Source organism: Pogoniulus pusillus, chromosome 5, assembly GCF_015220805.1.
Source record: "Pogoniulus pusillus isolate bPogPus1 chromosome 5, bPogPus1.pri, whole genome shotgun sequence".
NCBI classification, from domain to species: Eukaryota; Metazoa; Chordata; class Aves; order Piciformes; family Lybiidae; genus Pogoniulus; species Pogoniulus pusillus.
Window position 1 is genome coordinate 40,024,990 of NC_087268.1, and position 19,780 is coordinate 40,044,769.

A 19,780-nucleotide genomic window follows, 5' to 3' on the forward strand; every position below is an offset into this window, starting at 1 on the left:
TGTACCAGATTTCTTTTAATCAGTACAGCCCAAGTGTTTCAAACTAGGAAATACCCAACGGACAATGAATTAAAAACCATTTCCTAACCTACGCTTGGAAGACTCAGTTTGGGGGAAGTATTATGGAAAGTACCACAAGAAAATGTGCCTGGTGGCTCACAGGGTTGAGTGTACCTTCCATTTATTAAAGACTTACACATCAACACATCACTGACATTCTCGTAAGTTATTCTGCAGCGAGCTGAAATGCTACCTCTTCCTTTTTGGTATAACATGCGCACAAGCAGTGTCCCAATCCAACCTCCACCACCTACAAGCCGGAGCTCAGTTAGACACCACCTGCCAATATACTGAACAAGTGAAAATTAAAGTTAGGTATAAGAAAGTGGCTATATTAAAAAAAGGGTCTCAAAATGCTGGGACCTAATTACAATCCACACAGCCAAATAGATCAGCACATTGGATGTTGTTCTGGTAAAGGTAGGGAAGAAACTTGTTCTGCTGTGATAAAGTCAGTAAGTCATGAGGAAATGGAAATGGAAGTTTTTTTCTCTCCCATTGCCAATCAATCAGGACATGTATCATGCTGGTGGGTCATGGCAATGCTGCAGAGTGACCTTCTTTTGAGAAGGTGAAGAATATATAACCAAATGGTCTTTTCTCAGCGTTTCATCTGACCTCCTGCCAGGGAAGAGGATATACCTACAGGCTCAATTCATCAACTGCATACTGAAGAACATAAACAGAAACAGAAGGGAAAAAAGCAATCTTATTTACAAGGTGCTGAAACGTCTCACATTTTACCCTAAAGGATTCATTGACAGACAGGCAATTATTAGCATGTCACTTGCTGCATAGCACATTGGAGGCCCCACAGGTCTGCAGCTGGCAGCACAGAATTGCCTTTGCACATACTTCAGGTGATTCTTATTTAGATTCATACTTGTGCCATCTTTCAAGTGTAATGCAGCCAGCTAAATGTGTATAAAACAGGACACAAGTACAAACAGGCATCTATCTAAGGACTGCTTAAGCACATACAAAACTGCACTCTTGATGGGAATGAATCAGAACTAAGCCTGTGCTTTTTTTCTGAGCTTGGGGAGTTTAAGAGAAATGAACACTGGTTGATGACAGCGGCATATAGTAAAAATGCCCTTCACCACAGTATGCTAGATTAGCTCATTGATGCCAAAATACCTGCAGAGGTTCTTAGTTGCACCCAACCAGCTTACACTCCAGACATTGGGTAAAATTGTTGCAGTAGGGAAGGTAAGAGAAAAAGTAAGCCTGGATTGAAATCTAACTTGAAAAAAACCCTATGAAACCACAGTGGCATTTAACGTGGCCACAGGTCATGAAACTATGGATTACCATCCCAGCTTCACACATCTCAGACCACTCCCCACCAACATATATATGTTCCACATGTTAAGTAAAATTAAGCCAGTGGCTAAAATACTTAATAGCTATGCCACTATCTAAACATGTATGACAGTGGTGTGCTCAAATTCGGTGGTAATAATGCATGGGAGTGCTGTAAAGCTATAGGTGCCCAGCACAGTTGGGCTCTGTGCTTGGCTGGCCAGCTGTGAGCCATTCCCCTAGCAGCATCTGCTTTACTCTAGGCTCCTGTCAATGCACAGATGTTGACCCATAGGGACTGATGCCAAGGTCGGTGCCTACAGGGGCTGGCGAGAGCTATACTGCTTTAAAACTTGGCTAGTGCCAGGAAAAAAAACCAGTTCAAATCAGTACACTTCTCAGTTGATGGACAAAGTATCCCCCAGAGGTCAATTCAAATCATAGTTAAGCTGAACTCCCTGGTGCCTCTCTTGACTACACAGACAGCATAATATGATCTGAAATCCCTGGCTAGAGACTTTAGCCCAACATGGGAGAGTTCCCCCTTTTGTGAGGAAGACAAATGAGACTCAATATATCCTGAAAATACTCCTCTTCTATTCCTTTTCTATAGAAACCACTTAACAAGCTCAGGCCATCCAGTATTCTATTCTGCATCTGCTTCAAAAGAAACAGATCCCATCCTTACACTTTGTGTTTTAACAGCAAGGAAGAGCACAGCAGTGTTAAAATGCTGCTGGGTATCTTCCTCTGTGGAGTACCAGGTTACATTGTTCTCAAGGTGTACAGGTGCATTATTAGAAATTAAAACGTATAAAGAGCTAGAAGCACCTTTCTCAACAACTGGAATGTTTCAGAGCTTATTCTCTCTTAGGTCTGCTCCACAGCCTGCTCTGCATCCAGAGATCCTAATTATTCTTCTTTTAGGGCAGAAGAGTCTTTTCTGATCTGTAGTCTGGTCAACGAAACCCAAAATGTGCCCCTTCATCCTCTGCATTACTGAACATACCTCCTACAAATGCTTTTTAGAAAGAAAGCATCTGATAGAGTTGCTGTTGCTGTGACCACACAGCTCTACCTTCATTTTCCATAGTCACAGTGACTGCATACTCCCAGCTTCTGCCTGCATGTCTGGGTCAGGGAAAGAGACACATGGTACAAAATGGTGTAAGGAATGGATAGCACCAGATGATGTGCCAGGAGTTTTCATGCCCACTTTGCCAGTGGCTGAAGTACCTTGGACTGGAGAAAAAATTAATAAGTGTGTCCATCCCTTCCCTACTCAACTGTGAACTAAGCACAGCCACACTGCTGAACTGACAGTCACGGGACAGAGATTCTGCTCTGCTCGCCCTCAACGCAAGATCAAAATGCCACTGACTTCTATGAAAGCTTGAGGGAGACCAGTTCATCAGGATGCACTTCTTTTCCCCACTAAACAAGACAAGCTGAAGGGATGGATACAGAATTAAAGATCTTGAAAAGTAGTTATGCATCAGCTATAAATCTCTGTGCAAACATCCCTGAATGCAGCACCAAAGAATTTGAGGAGGAACAGGAATTGAAAACATCTCAGGAAGAGATCCCATGTCATACATCACCAATATCTCTTGAGGAGGAATATGACAGGGGGAAAGGTCTGATTTGACTTCACAGCTTCAAACTGCATGCCCACGGCAGGAGTGACAGGCACTTGAACCAATTTCCTCATATTTAGGACAAAGCATCAGTCAGCAAATGGACAGAACAGTGACAGTTGTACAGCAAAATACCAATTAGAATGAGTAAAAGCCTTCAGTACAAGTAAAATTAAAAGTAATAAATAAAACTAATTCCATGCATACACAGTTAAATGGCTTGACATGCTTGAAGTCTCATCAAGCTTGGTGTTGATTTAGTAGCCAGCAACCTCTCCAGTTGGTAAAGGTCCATGCTGTATTGGTATATTAGACAGTGGTGAGTGAGAAATCAGACAGTAACTGCTGTTGGCCTACATCAGGGTACACTCACATCTTAAGAACAAAGAGTGAACACTGCACCCTGGGAAGAATACAAGGTCACTGGGCATCAGTCCTTTGTCTAGCCTTGATCTTTCCAGACAGAAATAGAGCAACCTACAGAAGGGTTCCTTGGTGTACCCAGGGTTAGGGTTGGTTTGCTTTTGTTTGTCTTTAAACCAGTATGACACAGTGCTGCAATAAAATTGAAACATTCAACGCCCATGTAAGCTTTGCCACAGATACTGTCCATTTCAGCAAGACATTTCCCCAAGACTGCAGTGATCCTGCTTACGAGCTCCAGCAGATGCACTTGCTCATAGTTGGGTGCAGCATTCATTAGGAAACAAAGGGCAATCTGGTCGTGCTCAACCGAGCCCAAATACCCTGGAAAATAGACCTTCACCCCTCCCCTCCACTCTTCCGCTCCTCAGCATGGTGTGGTTTCATAATTTGAGACTCACAACCTGGTGGGGATTGTCTCCAATTCTGAGGTCAGGAGTGCTCTGTGAGACAGGATCACTGTAATAAGAGGAATTAGGTACTCCCAATACAAATAGGTATTTTTGCAGTAAAAGGACATTGAGACAGCGCTCTGAACAATGCAAGGAACAGAAGATACACCATGCTTTGAGGAAAAGACATTGAAAAGGCTTTTTCTCCCAGAGAGGTACATGCTGACAAAACAGTGCATACAATGAAACCAAAAAAAAAAAAAAAAAAAAGTAAAAAAAGTTTCTCTTTAAACAGTATTAAACAAATGACAAAAATGAGAATGAAGTCCCCAGCATTTTTAGTTTAAAAAAGGTTGTGGTTTGGTGTTTTTTTTTTCTGTTGAGATTTCTTTAAAAAATCTTTGTGTGTGCACACACAGAAATCAGGAAAGGGCTGGATAAGCAAAACACTGCCAAGCTTATGTACTTTTGTTAGTGGGACCAGGGGGGTTTTTTTTAGCAGGAAGGAGGAAAAAAAATAAGGATTTGGCTAATCAAATATTTTCAAGTGCTTCATGGAAAAGCAACAGGACTGAGCTCTAACATTCACTGAACTAAACAGTGAGACCTACTTCTAATCTTGCACTAAATCGAAGGCAACAATTTGCAGCATTTTAAAGAAAGCATCTAATTTTAACAAGCTTGAAAGCTCTTGAATCAGAAAGCATTCATTTTCCTTCAACCTTCTATGTTCAGTCAGTGACAGCTGTGCCATTAATGGCTTTAGAGATAAGTTTTATCAGTAGGAACTGCAGATTTTTATGGTTGTCAGGAGCCAAAGCTTTAGCAGAAAAATCAACAATTAAAAATGACACCTCAGAACTGTAACTATTCTAGAGCAAACCAAGTATGTACCATGATGTCATGCAAATCTATGATCCTAAGCTCTTTGCTCCCTTTTACTGTAATAACACCACAGTGATTTATAGTCATACTTGTGAAAAACATGCCTGTGAAAGCACAGCTCAGCCAGGCACACAGCTTTCCAGTTCTGGTAACATTAAAAGTGCTCACTGCTTGGAATAACAACAAAAAACCAAGCCTATACTACTACAATTTTAGGAGAACACAAAATTAGAAGACAAAATAAAAAGCTGCTACATATCACTCAAACTAGGCTTTTTATTCATAGGATACTTTGATTTTTAAGTAGAAGTTATGTACTTTAAAAGAGCAATGGCACCACATAGCCTAACCATAGGGAGGAACACAGAAGATGCCTTAGTTCAGGATTTATAAACATCTGAGGGCTGGTCAGGAGGGAGGGGACAGGCTCTTCTCACTTGCTCCCTGTGATAGGACAAAGAGCAACAGGTCTAAGTTGCAGCAAAAGAGGTTTCACCTCAACACAAGGGGGAACTTCTTTACTGTAAGGGTCACAGAGCACTGGAACAGGCTCCCCAGAGAGGTTGTGGGGTCTCCTTCTCTGGAGACTTTCAAGGCCTGTCTGGATGTGTTCCTCTGTGATCTGTGTTAGATAGTATGGTCCTGCTCTGGAAGGGGGGCTGGACTGGATGATCTTGGGTCCCTTTCAACCCCTAACATCCTGTAATCCACATGCTTCACAAGAATTATTTCTCTTTATTTATAAGCAAGTAAGGTATGTGCCAGATATGTGCCCTTGTCTGGGCATATTTCAGCAATGGTAAAAATTGCTGAATAAAACAGCAAAGGTTTTTGTTAATTTTCATTTCCAAGGATTTAAATTTCATCCTTTTTAGAACCTGAGAGCATGGGCAAAAGTTTCTCCATATCTAGCCTGACTGAAACCAGAGTTTGCTGCTAATTACTTCTGATAAAAGTTACACAATAGTCTAATCTTTGAGACCTCCTGATGTTCATACTGTGCATCAGCTACTTAAAATCAGAAACCCCCAAAGCATCATCATCAAACAGGAGACACCAATATAAGCAGCTGGGTTTCTGACAAAAGAACTGCTCTCCTACCACCTGTGTCTGACAGCAGTTAACAAGGAAAAGGTGTATATACTAAAAATTGTTCCAGAAAATTCACTTTCATTCATGTATTTAGGATCTCCCTTATTTGGTATAGAGGAAAGGACTGATCCTCTAAACTGAGAAGAAACAGATGCAGTAAAATGTAAAGAAGCTGCCTGAAGAAATTACAGCATTCAGAGAGAGAAGCATTGTTAGAAGACTAAAAGGGACTTTCGTTTCCTTCACTTTATACTTGTCTGAACCCAGAACCTCTTCCATCACACCCACTGCTCTTTCCAGCTGGCAACAACCACTCTGCTGAATGAGGTGGAACTACAGTGCTTCACATCCTCATGCCCAAAGGTAAGTGATACCCAGCTTCTTCATACATGTGTGAAAGTCAGGAACATCTCTGTTAATTTGTTTTTCATGAATAAAAGCTAAATGGCAGTAATTAAAATTTCATTCTAAAGTCACTTCTGACAGTGCTGGAACGCCTCACGATGACAAATGATACTAGCTAAACAAACATGGTACTTAACAGAATGCATAGGTCAGACATTCTTTCCTCTCCTGAAGACCTGTTTTAGAAATAGCCACAATTCATGCTAATTGAATATAAGTGATACTGAATCACTTGTTTTCAATATTCAAAATTGGGTCTGTGTCATCAGTTCAAGTGATCAACACAACTCTTTCTTTCTGACTACCCTAAGAAACTAACTACTAGGGCTCTAAACTCTCGGGAAGAGAGCGGAGAGCACACTGTGCCAAAGCAATTGTCATTTAATAAGGTTAGATGCATTTAGTATGCTTAAGGTACTTCTCACTCTTCTCTTTTCCTTTGTCTTTCCCAACCTGGAGCACCCCAAAAAGAAACTTCTGGTTGAGCATGAAGACTCTGCAGGTGTGTGATTTTATTGTGGAACAGAAAAGAACAGAATTAAAAAGATATTTGCTTCTTAGTGAAGAACAGGAAAAGCAAGGAACAGGTTTCAGACCTAACTTATTTTCCATTTGACTTTTTCTGGCCACCATCAAAATTACTGCATGTACAGAGAGGCCAGACAGGAACTTCTGGCATGGATGCTACTGCTTCAGAATGAATACAGTTGCTTCAACTAACAAAAGGTGCTCCACAAATGTCTGTGCAAACAGAAACCAGCCCTACAAATATTCAAAGGGGGAAACACAGACGCTGAAGCTCCATTTAGTGAACTAATTCATAAGCCATTGCTTTTTCACTCTGCAGAGTTCTAATGATTCCTTTCAGTATTGTTAATGCTGCCCTGTTGAGAAAATTCTGTCTAATTTGGCATGCCCACCCTCTAGTCTTGAAGCAAACTGGTAGATTAATTTTTTCAAATTATTAACAAACAATTCTTTCCTTGTGCTCATCCATCTACTTCCTAATGGATCTCAGCTCCTTATAGGTTACATGCAAACATAAATCTAGAAGCTTTGGGTCACACGTTGACATTTTTCAGCTAGAGAACTTCTCTTCCAGGTTGTCTTTGGCATAATTTGGATTTAGCATGCACTACAATGGTTAATGAGATGGTATCTGTTAGGCAGGACTATGAACTATTGGTGACTGGAGACAACAGATTTGCACTCAGCTCTGGGGTGCAAATCACCTTCAGAGAACACCCCTCTCTGTAATGCACAAGGAGTACATTCCTAGGGGATATGGACTTCAACCCAAACCAGTGCAATTCAGGCCATTCAGACATTAATTATTCAAAGCTCCATACTTGGCTACATAGGCTCCTGCATCAACTTGCTACTACCCACATTTCCTTCAACAAGCCAAATTTATTTCCAGATTTTATATCCTAAATAACCAAGGAAAACTAGATTTGAGGAAGGCTGTTTTGAAAAAAAAATTACTGAAGAAGGTCCCAACAGGACATAGCAAGTTTGAGCTGCTGCTGAGATGAGAACACTTAAATTGTCTAACATTACTTCTCTGCTGTCACTGTAGAAGATGACTGAATGTCATCAAGCACTTCAAATGGCAAGAAAAGAACCAGAGTGCCTTTATCCAAAGACTAACTATATCAGCACACTTTTGGGGGACAAAACACTAAACCTGTTTTGCAACCAGTCTCCATATCCATTCAACTAGATGGACACAATTGGTTCATTGCAATGATAAGCTGTCTATATAGCCCAAGAAGAGGCTTCCTCCATATCCTCTGGAAAGATAGGAGAGGGGTGGCTTAGGACTGCTCATCAGGAGCAGATGTAGGTGCTTGACTTTGCTGGGGATCAGTTACCTCATTTGTAGCAAATGCCTATTTGGGCACTTGATGAGTATGAGATTTAAAATTTCATTATTGTAAATAAAAAAATGTAGAACAGCTAACTAGAAGTACCATCAGCCATGCTCCAAAATCTACTGAAATTGGTGGGAAAATCAAATCTTTCAGACTACAACTACCTCTGTTATAACTACCCTGAGACACAGGTATGCTTAGACCACTGCTGTTCACCAATGTATGCAGATTAACCAAAGCTTGCAACAGCTAACTCGAACTGACAGGCTCCTCTTCCCATGTGTGCTTTGTGAACAGGAATTCCCCACACCTCATCTCATCTGCAGTCTTGCCCTGAAGGTTGCTATTTTTTTCCTGCAAGGTCTTTCTGTATTTGACCCACAGCAATACACTTGCAAATGAATTCTAACGGACCTGATCCTACGTGAAAACATCCATTTAAAACTGCTCCCTCACTTACCATTCTTGGCAAATGCTCAGATATGAACCACATGTCTGGTGGAGGAATTTGGCCCACAGACTGTTTTTAATTAAATGCTTGTCTACTGATATTAAATGGAACTTCAGTGGCACAAGAATGCTGGAGAAATGATTAATCCTAAATGGCATTATTTCCTATGCAATTTACTGACTTGACTTCCTCAGTCTGGGAAAATTCCACATGTTAAAATGACAATCACTTAAACATCTGAAGTTGAAAAAATGCCAGCTGTCAGAAAACAGTCTGAGAAAAATCCTCATGCTTCATTTTTGAGGATAATAATCAAAAGGGAAAACAAAAGCTATTTAGGTATTTTATAAGTGACTACACTAATTCCAGCTACAAGTTCTTAAAAAATTATATGTCCATTATCTTAGGCATATGAGAGAAGAAATCAAGCCTGAAAACAGTATCAGAAAGGATGCAAAATATTAAACACCACATATGAAAACTTTATATTCACTTAAATCCAAACAACATGAAATCTATTCAGTTTTCTTAAGTAGCAGAAACGACTGCAAAACTTTCTGTTGAAAACCCATTACTTGAAGTCTAATTCTACTGGCTAACAAAGCAATTAAGGAATCTGTCCAGTTTGCTATTACTCTACTGCATAATATAACTACTGGTACTTTCGCTGCACAGGCAGCAGAAAGAAATCAAAAGGAGACTCATGCACCCATTCCCCATGCTCACACTATCTGCTAATGCAGGCTTCAACTACTTATATTTCACCTTAAATATTGAGAAGGTCAAGGCAATTACTTCACACCTATTCTAAATCCAAAACACAAATCACCTTCTTTTAGAATAATAAACAAGCAAGCTTTCCTCTAGTTATCAACCTCACTGTTTCTAGATTCGTGTTTTAAACCACAGGAAAAAAACAAGAGTGTTCCCTGTGACCAAATTTCCATGGTCTAAAGAGATGATTTAAATTATTCCTATTCAAAAATGAGATACCCGATCTTAAAGAAAACCAACACACTGAAGGAGATGAGCAGATTAAAACTCATATTTACACAAAGATAGATTTTACTGGGGGAAAAAAAAGGTATAAAACAAGACATGCCTAGCTACTGTAGGTATCTTTTAAAATATCCTTCATTCAGATTAAACTCTGTTAAAGTGTGCATAGACCAAGGCATTAGAATTTTTTTTTTTTAAAGACTCATTTCATTATTTTTGTAAAAACAATCTTGAAAACTTTATGTTGTCTAGATTTACAAAGTCCTGTAACCTGTTTGCCAGTACTTATGTGGGCAGATTCATCGTTGCTGCATGCATGTACTGCACGATGCAGATAGCTGCCAAGTGACCTGCAGTACTGGCAGTGCTGCTGTTCATAACTTAAAAGTCTCAGATTTAGTTCCCTTCCCCCACATGAAAAACATACAAAAGTTAAAATTAAGGCCAGTGTTAAAAAAAAAACAACACATCCTGTCTCTCAGCTCTAATAACTGCAGGACAATTTTCATACAGGACATATTTCATCTGGATTTTCTTAATTAAGTCAGAAAAACTAGAATCAGATTTTATTAGCTCACAACCTTAATTCTCCATACTTTTAGCCTGTGAAAAAGAAGTTTACAAAGAAATCATCTATGTCCTTCTGCAAATGTGCCAAATCTCACTACTCTGTACTGCACAGAAGACAGTCAGCCTCAACCACAGACTGTGAAAAAGAAGTTTACAAAGAAATCATCTATGTCCTTCTGCAAACGTGCCAAATCTCACTGCTCTGTACCGTATAGAAGACAATCAGCCTCAACCACAGACTCGTTATTCTCTGTGTCAGGGGGTGAAAAATTTATGAGGTGACACTGTTAAAAAGTAGCCTGCAACAACACTAATTGGGTCCTGTACAGATAGAGATTTTTCAGGATCAAAGTAAAAATAAAATTAAACAGCCACCATCTCCAAACCTTCCAACAAAAATCACCCACAACAGAACTTTGATGTCTCCATGATAATTCCACTGAAAGAATATGGTGGAAAAAAATCTCTTGTAATTAATCTTATACCACACTGATAAAGGATAGAAAGGATTGCCTTGCAAGTAATACTCATACCACTCTTCATTAGAGCTGTTTCAACCTAAGTATTCTTTCATGTGAACTATATTTTTATCTTGTTCTCTTTCTTGCCTAATCAACAGTTTGGAGCTCTAAAGTCTCCTTGACCAGATCAGCCTGGAAAAAAAAAAAAGGAAAAAGGGAAAACCCAAAAAGGCCAATACTGTCATAGAGGTGCTATACACATGCCTAATTTGCACCCTTGGTTCATCACTTTGACTTACAAAATGGGTTATGAAGATGAGTAGACCAAATACATTCTTGCTATGAAAAGATTTTCCAGTATAACTCAAGATTCCAGCAAATACTGTTCTTGAATATCAAGCTGCCTGGATTTGGCCATAAGTTTAATTTTCCCCCCCTAAATCTGCTGAGGCACTCATAAGTTGCTCTCTTTATATGAGAGAGAGAAAAAAAAGGTTGTAATAGACATACAAAAGAACTTTAGGTACCTACTTAATTTCATTTTTGTTTGCTTTGTTGAAATAACTAGTCGAGTGGCAAAGAAGCTACATCGTATGCCTACAATGAGACTTCATACAAAGAACAGGTGAGTGCATAAAGTTGTACAAAAAAGGTACCTAAATCAGCAATAATTCTCTCCTGCCTTTCAGAGGAGATGCATCATTATTAAACTCCACTGAGATTTAGCCTTATTATTGTATTTCTAGCATTCTTTCCCTATGGCTGCTCAGGACAATATCTGAAATAGCCTGTGTGCTGAAATAAGTACCAGCCACTATTCATGAGCAGCAGAAGATGCAATCACTGTAACCACCAGTCACAGTATCCACTGGTTTCATACACCCCAGTCTCTAGCAGCTGAAGACGTGCATGCCGTCTTCATCACTGAGGCCAACAGATACATCCTCCTCTACCTCCTCCTCAAGCTGAAGGCTTCCAAAGGAGTACTTATTCCTAGGCATGGGAGAGGAACTCAGCACGATGGGATTTCCAAACACCAGGGGGTGAGTGAAGGGGTTAATGATTTCTGAGTCAGAATCACTAGATTCTGTCCCACTGCTGGTGGAGCCCTCCATCATCTGGATTGCAGCCATGTGATCCATCACTCCACTGGCATGAAGTGACTGCACGACTGGGCTCTGCTTTGACTGTGCCCCAACTGGCATACCGTTGGGCATCATCTTCCCTTCGGGAGAAGACATCTTAGTCACCCCACCTCCTTTACAGTATCTCTCTGATTTATACTCCTGCCCAGGTGTGGAGGTTATCTGACTTAAAATAAATGGATCTGTAACAGATTTATTGCAGAGATTTGGGATTTTCTGTGCATGAGACCGTTGAGAACCTGGAGAATATCTGCAATAGCCACGGCAGCTACTGGCACGGCTATCCTCATCCCCAGTCCTCACCCTGCAGTCATTCCCATTTTCTGAGACATAGCCCTGAGAGCCAGTTCTACTCAGGCTCATGTTAGGGCTTGACTCTTTGCTACTGGGAGGCAATGGAGTGGCCAGCGGGCTACGGCTCCCTGGCCCTCTAAACATTTCGTCAACCAATGTGCTGTGCCTTGGCATCCTGGGGCTTCCCCCAGTGTAAAAGGAGACATCAGCTGGGTTTTCATCAAGGTACTCTTCTGAGAGATACTGGGAACTCTTTAGAGAGGCTGAGGAATCCCTATACCTAGTCCTATTGCGATTTTCATCTCTGTAGTGAATATAGGCACCACTGGTCAAATCACCCTCATAATTGTCATTTGTTTGGGAATATGACCGGGTTATTTGTCCTCTGAGGAGATCATACTCGCTATCTACATCACTGCAGTCAATGAAAGGAATGGAGGTGCTGCTGCCATGAGCAGCCCTGGAAGCTGGACCTGTGCTTGGTTGCTGTGATTGAGGTCTGTTCTGCTGCATCCTGTCCTTAGCAGCCTCCTCTTCTTCCTCCACTGCTGAGACAACTGCTCCGTCCGCCTTTTTGACTTCCTTTGGGCTCTTCTTCAAGGAAGGGCTCTTGTGCTGTCCAGTCTCTTCTGTGGAAGCTTTTGATTCCTTCACTTGTCGGCAACTTGGTACTGCCGCAGCATCATTGTTGTCTCCATAGGCCAAGCTAGAGCTCTGGAAAGATAAAAGAGGGAAGGCAAAGGGGAGACAAAGGGGGAGGGAGGAGTGGAAGGGGAGAGGTGTGGGATGGGAGAGGTTTGGGAGGGAAGGGAATCAGAGGGAAAAGGCTACATGTAATTACACACCAGAATTGGCACTGCATCTGCAGCAACATATGGGTTTCTTGAAAGCAGAAGAGTTAACCTGAGTTTGCAAATGAATTAGAATTTTAAATAAAGAGGTTTCTGATCTTGAAGAACAGAAAAAAAAAAGTAAGCTAAGCAAGGGAAGAGAAAGCAGACAAAATGTGGTGGTATTTAAAATGTGTGTTTGAGGTGCTTCCATGTCCTAAGGCAGCCACCAACACTTAGGAATATCAATCTGTTTGCACTATTTTAAGAGGGTGGAAGACAAACACATAAGACAAATTGTGCATAGCCTACTTAAATACACTAAAAAAGCCACATGTGGGATTTTGAGCACACAACATTCAATCTCTGGAGCATACCTGCCACTAATTCATGGGCTGGCATTTCTCCACACTTAAGTATGTTAAATCTGCCCAGCAGCTATGCTTCATCTACCTATGCTTGCCTTAGCAATACTAAAATACAGAAAGATATTTGAAATGGGCTGCACCTGTAACAGAATTCTCTGAAGTTCCTAGATTTGTAAAAATGAGAGAGTCTGTGAGTATCAAAAGGAAACAATAAAAGAAAGGTGAAGGCTTAGATAGTGTTCTTAAATATATTAACCTAGGAGCTTGCTCTTGCCATTAAGTTCTAGTTAAGATGTGATTAAAGGTTCACTTCCACAAACATAGATGAACACAGAGAAACACTAGCAAGTGGAGGAAGCCAAATAACCTAGTCAGGAAAACAAAGCTCCATAACCAGGTCCTGCGGGAGCTGTTCCAAGATAGCTACCTCAGCCCATGGTCTGGGTGTGCCTGGGATGCCAGCAGCTGAAGAGACCAGAGGACACACATATTATTTGGGTGGGTTAGGTGAATGTGTAATTGCAAGCAAATGTTAAACTGGACTAGTTGATGAGTAGGATAAGAGAGCTGGGAGCCAATTACTAGAGCAACTGTAAGTCAGTCCAGACACTGGAAAGACCATGGACCTGAGGGTCAATTGCTGGCAGTGTTCTAAATCTGTAGCAGCTATTGGAGTGACACTTCTGCATGTGTGTCTCTGCATGAAGTAACTGAGAACCAGAGGATCCAAGTGTCAGCTACTGGATAGACTCAATGTCTTAGGTGAATTACTGGAGAAACCCATAGTGTCTGTGTGTGTGTTTCTAAGTGTCAGCAACTGGAGTGGGGCTGTCAGCCTCGGAGGCATATAAGCTCAGGTACTACCCACTGGGAGACCTGGGGATCCAGGACCCCACTACTGGATAGGCTGTCTAAGAGCAGACAGCCTAAGAATCCATACTGTATCTGTGTATACACTTTTTCCACTAATGAACTTTCATCCTGATCAGCCAAAGAGTGGAACAGGATGAGGCTGCTGACAGTGTCTGCAGCTGTGGGAGTGTTATTCTGTGCTTGTGTTTACCCATGTGGCTGGCTGTGTATATATTTGTATATATACTGAATATGTGCATTTATGTAGGTACCTGTAGTGAATACATGCTCAGTCTTATTACTAGCTGGACCTGGGAACAGGCAGCTGCTGCAACCTTGTCACAGTTGCATTTGCAAACACATACCAGGCATTAACATAAACCAAACATAGTAGATAATGGCTTAAAAGTCCAGAGCTCTAATTTTCCTGAGGAAATAAATCTTCTGTTCCCTAGTTAATATGACAAAAGCATTGCCAGGGGCAAACAAGACTCCCCAGTGAAGGAAGAGAATTATACTTTTCCCAGATGCAATAAACAGTAAGAACCTAGGACCCCCAGCAGTAACACTGGAGATTGCAGTTTTTCAGGTGGTCCTTAGTACAGCTCAGACAAGCTCACTGTTTACATTTGTCTGGCTGTCTGGAAGCAGTGCTGTTCCACAGTGGAAATCAACTTGTTCCACTTGCAGAACCTAAAATGTATGACACCCAGGGCCCCTGCTTAATGTGAGTAGAAAACTACGCTTCTAGAGTCTCAAAGCAGCAGTTAAGAATGCTTAAAAGACATGATCCAGGGTTTCATCAACATCACTGACTTGTTTTGGCACCTCTGTATGCTGTTCTGAAGGCTGTGCAGTCAGACTCCTGATGGAATGAATCTTGCTGTGTTTCCTGGAGATAAAATGAAAGTCCCAATAAGAAGCCATTTCAATTCTTTTGTTTTTCCATGAATAGGAATCAAGAGCCATGCCTTCCTTAAAACAAAACATTTTAATAGCAGCTTTCATACAAAAACTTGCTCTAAAACAGATTAACATTTCATCTTCTTGTAAAATCTAAATGTGCCACATGTTGCAAACAGAGCATTGTAAGAAAATGAAGAGGCCCTGAAACAAAACTGGTCTGTCAATAGAACATGGGTCATAAGCAATGAACTACTGCCACAGTCTTTGTGGCATTTTGGCCATTATTTTTAGCCCATCAGGAGCTATATAGGCAGTTCAGATACAACTGGCTCCAGCAAGTTGGGAGTTCTCACTGGAGACCTTTCTCTTGAAGTTGGCTATACCTATTGCTGGTTAATTTCAGTTCTATTCTGAGGTGAATATGTCTGTTGAAACACATTAACCACATCCCACCAAAGAGGGTGCAAATGAACATGGGAGGAAGTTACCTGTGATGGTCGGACACTCCCTGCTGAAAAACAGATTGAAGACTCTTGATTTTCAGTTCACTATAGCTTATGCCAACTTCCACCAAAACATTCAGGATGAAGGGGATATTATGCAAGTGATAACTTTCAAACTATCACACTGGAAGATTTTTTTTTTAATTGGAGCAGTCTGTCATGGAGTTAAGTTAAATATTTGCTGCTGTTATTCAGCAGTCAGTCATCAGCAAGTCTGCAGATGATACTAAGCTAGGGGCAGATGTGACTGAGTTGGAGGGCAGAAGGGCTCTGCAGCGGGACCTTGACCGCCTGGACAGATGGGCAGAGTCCAAGGGGATGGGGTTCAATAGCTCCAAGTGCAGGGTGCTGCACTTTGGCCACAACAACCCCATGCAGAGATACAGGCTGGGGTCGGAGTGGCTGGAGAGCAGCCAAACAGAGAGGGATCTGGGGGTGCTGATTGATACCTGCCTGAACATGAGCCAGCAGTGTGCCCAGGTGGCCAAGAAAGCCAGTGGCATCCTGGCCTGCATCAGGAATGGTGTGGTCAGCAGGAGCAGGGAGGTCATTCTGCCCCTGTACTCTGCACTGGTCAGACCACACCTTGAGTCCTGTGTTCAGTTCTGGGCCCCCCAGTTTAGGAGGGACATTGAGATGCTTGAGTGTGTCCAGAGAAGGGCGACGAGGCTGGGGAGAGGCCTTGAGCACAGCCCTACGAGGAGAGGCTGAGGGAGCTGGGATTGGTTAGCCTGGAGAAGAGGAGGCTCAGGGGAGACCTTATTGCTGTCTGCAACTACCTGAGGGGAGGTTGTGGCCAGGAGGAGGTTGCCCTCTTCTCTCAGGTGGCCAGCACCAGAACAAGAGGACACAGCCTCAAGCTGCACCAGGGGAGATTTAGGCTGGAGGTGAGGAGAAAGTTCTTCACTGAGAGAGTCACTGGACACTGGAATGGGCTGCCCGGGGAGGTGGTGGAGTCGCCGTCCCTGGAGCTGTTCAAGGCAGGATTGGATGTGGCACTTGGTGCCATGGTCTAGCCTTGGGCTCTGTGGTAAAGGGTTGGACTTGATGATCTGTGAGGTCTCTTCCAACCCTGATGATACTGTGAAAACCACCCTGCCTTGTGAAAGCTGCAAAATGAAAGTACTAGGTGGAGCAAAGTATTGTGGGGCTTGAAGTTCAGATTGTAACATGAGAGGTTTCGTCTTCTAGTTGTGACTCTTGGGTTCTGGAGTTTTGGGTGTTGGCTCTCTCCTGCTGTGATTGCAGCAGGACATTAGGGATGGGGGAGTAGCTCCCTGACTTGGGTTTTTAGCTTGCTGCTTCTTTTTGCTGTGCCTTTTCTGTAAACAGGCTTCAGCAATTCTGCATTTCTGTTGTCTGATTTATATTACACTCTTCTCTCAGTTGCTTTGTCTCAACCCAAAGGGTTTTCTGTACATTGGTTTTTTTCTCACTTCCTCCTCCCCCCCACCACTGGGGGAAACAGACAGGTTAACCTGTTCTCAGGGTGTAACCTACTACACAGTGCCAACATCTTAAAATATAACTATCAGGAAATCATTACTTTTCTTTGATTAAAACATTTGGATTGTTGATTTATTTCATCTTACCTTTCAAACTGCACCTTTTTGTGCCCTCCTTCTTTAACATAGTCCAGGACTTGCTTCTGAGTCCGACCACTGGAAGAAAATCACAATTCATGTATTTAATGCAGTATATCACCTGGGCATCATAAACATGTATGTGGCTCACAGATGAAGTCTCAGTAAAGTATCTGTCACTATCAGCAGAAACCCATGTAAAATCATATGGAAGGCAACCAGCAATAGAACAAGGGGACACAGTCTCAAGTTGTGCCAGGGTAGGTACAGGCTGGATGTTAGGAGGAAGTTGTTGGCAGAGAGAGTGATTGGCATTGGAATGGGCTGCCCAGGGAGGTGGTGGAGTCACCATTCTTGGAGGTGTTCAAGAAAAGCCTGGATGAGGCACTCAGTGCCATGGTCTAGATGACTGGATAGGGCTGGGTGCTAGGTTGGACTGGATGATCTTGGAGGTCTCTTCCAACCTGGTTGATTCTGTGATTCTATGATTAAGGAAGAGGACCTGCAGATACACACAAAGAGGCTTGTTAATAGCCTCTTTTGCCACAGAACTACTTTTTTATACCATTTCAGAACTGCTTAAATTTACTTGTATGCCCTTTATAGGGTGCTACGTTATTAGGAAGTCACTACAACAGAAACCAAAGCAGGGTTTATGATTTCCTGTCATGAATGAAAAATATCCTTGAATCCTTTTGAGTCAAATTCCAGCCTTAGCAGCAAACCCTCGAACCAAGATGAAAACCACTGAAATGCATTTCATGACTCAATTGCTACTACTGAACACATCAGCAGTGCATATAGAAATTTTCTGCAGAGATTTAGGCTGGAAATCTTTCTCCCCTTCTGCTACAGGCTGTGAAAAAGTAGTGTTAGAGCACAACAGTTCCTGCTGTGAAAAGTTACAATCTCCAAGAGGAACTGAGAAAAGTGAAAGGAAATGCATGCCTCAATAATGCTCAACAGAGAACCAAATCTTTCACATCTAATAGAAGTTTTCAACTAGCAAAATTACCACAAGGCCTGGAAAAAGCACAGATCACAGTGAATGAAGGAGGTAGCCAAAACCTGCTCTCCAAACCAGGAGGCAAGCTGAAAACACCTACACTCTTCTATTTGCTCAGGCAGAAATTTAACAAGTTAGACCTTGTTTACCAGAACATAGGTCCTTTCATCTCAGTTAATTTACTTTGCAGGCAGGAAATAAAGTGGGAAGGGAGTTAGAATGGTCATATCTATTATGTTCTTGTGCAAGGCAACTAGAGTGTACAGTTTATCTCAGCAAAGACAGTTTCTGGCTGTTCAGCTTATATCACCTTTGTGAACAAAACAAACTGTATGAATAAAAGGATATCCCCCCATGCATACACAGTACAATATCTAGAATGAAGCTTTTGCCAGGGTAAGAAACAATAAATGTCCTCAACTATTTAGTTTTTTTGCTACAGCTCTAATAGTACCTTGGGTAGACCTGGCCTTGGCATAAGTGGTCATCTCACATAAATCCTTTGCAAGCATGAAGAGATGCCTTTGCTTTTAACTGCATAGGATGGATTTACCAAAGGGGCATGCAATGAAAATACAAATCTCTACTATGATAGAGAGGAAAGATCCCATCTGAGAAGCAAAGTATCCAAAAAGTATGTGATGGTTTGTGTCTTACCCAACCCCCCGCACTTAAGAAAATCACCCAGATTAGACTCAGTGGCTGGAAATTAAAGAATGAAGCTTTGCATTTACAGCTTAGCACAATATACAAGCAGGTGTTTACAATATATACAGCTATATACAGAAATACACAAGTTAAAAAGGTAACACAGAAATACAACAGCCCTCCCAGAAACCAGAGTCCCCAGGAGGTGCTCCCAACCATCCTTCTATTCCCTTTCCGTCCCTCTACCTTATCCCAGACTTTGCCTTACATTCAAGGTGAGTTTGGAGAATAGGCCAGGGGGTTAGGAAGCAGATGGATTAGTTAGACAGCAGGTTAGAGAGAGAGAAGGAAGGAAGCCAAAGCACACTCTGTTATCTATATTTGTGTTCCTGTTTTTATACATCTCAGCAAGCCTATGAGTGAATTAGACATCACCAGTGTTTCCTTTTCACAGCCTATAATCTAATTCTTCTCACTAAAATATCCCAGCTAGCCTCAAACTAGCACAGAGTGCCAAAAAAGTTACTAGCTAGTATTGCTGAGGACACAGATGGATTTTCTTATGTGCAATCATCTGGAATCTCGCCACTTGCTGTCTTAGCTTCAGAAAGCTATGTTGTAAAAGCTACTATAAAAATACTGTGGGCTGAGAAGACGAAATGGAAAATACAAAAGAGCAAACTACAACTTAAAAAAGGGGAGCTGAAAATAATAGGTTTTATCCTAGATCACTATGGATATGACTTTGAAAAGAGGAGGCAAAATGTGGAAAGAAGAGTGCAGATCTTACCTGAACCTAAATGATGAACCTCTAGAAAAAAGAACGGGTTTAGGCTTTGGTTTTGGTTCCTCAAAGAGCCTGAAAAAGGCATGATGCTCCACACAAATCTTCCAGAAAGACTTGCAGAAATCTCGACTGGCCATAAGGAATTCCAAGGTGTCCTGGAATGAACTCTGAAAATTGAGGTGGCATTTGCAATGTAAGCAAACAAGCAACATATGTTACAGAGATGCATTAATAAAGCAGGCACTGCGCTACAGGAAAAAAAGCTTTTCCCACTTCATTGTACTTTCAGGCTTAAGAGGCCCCT

The 19,780-nt window shown here is 41.7% G+C and overlaps 1 protein-coding gene across 6 annotated transcripts in view; it reads right to left on the minus strand.

Annotated features, from left to right (window-relative positions):
* Window positions 1-19,780, minus strand: part of FARP1 (FERM, ARH/RhoGEF and pleckstrin domain protein 1) — a 257,460-nt gene that overhangs the window by 39,950 nt on the left and 197,730 nt on the right. For 4 of the 6 annotated variants that reach the window (XM_064143856.1, XM_064143855.1, XM_064143853.1 and 1 more), the window contains 4 exons: window positions 19,480-19,643; window positions 17,045-17,113; window positions 14,860-14,935; window positions 12,467-12,707 (listed from right to left, as the gene is read on the minus strand). In XM_064143856.1, coding sequence (XP_063999926.1) covers window positions 12,467-12,707; window positions 14,860-14,935; window positions 17,045-17,113; window positions 19,480-19,643 — 550 coding nt within the window. The remainder of the gene's footprint in view (window positions 1-12,466; window positions 12,708-14,859; window positions 14,936-17,044; window positions 17,114-19,479; window positions 19,644-19,780) is intronic. The other 2 variants (XM_064143858.1, XM_064143857.1) reach the window with 1 other exon arrangement.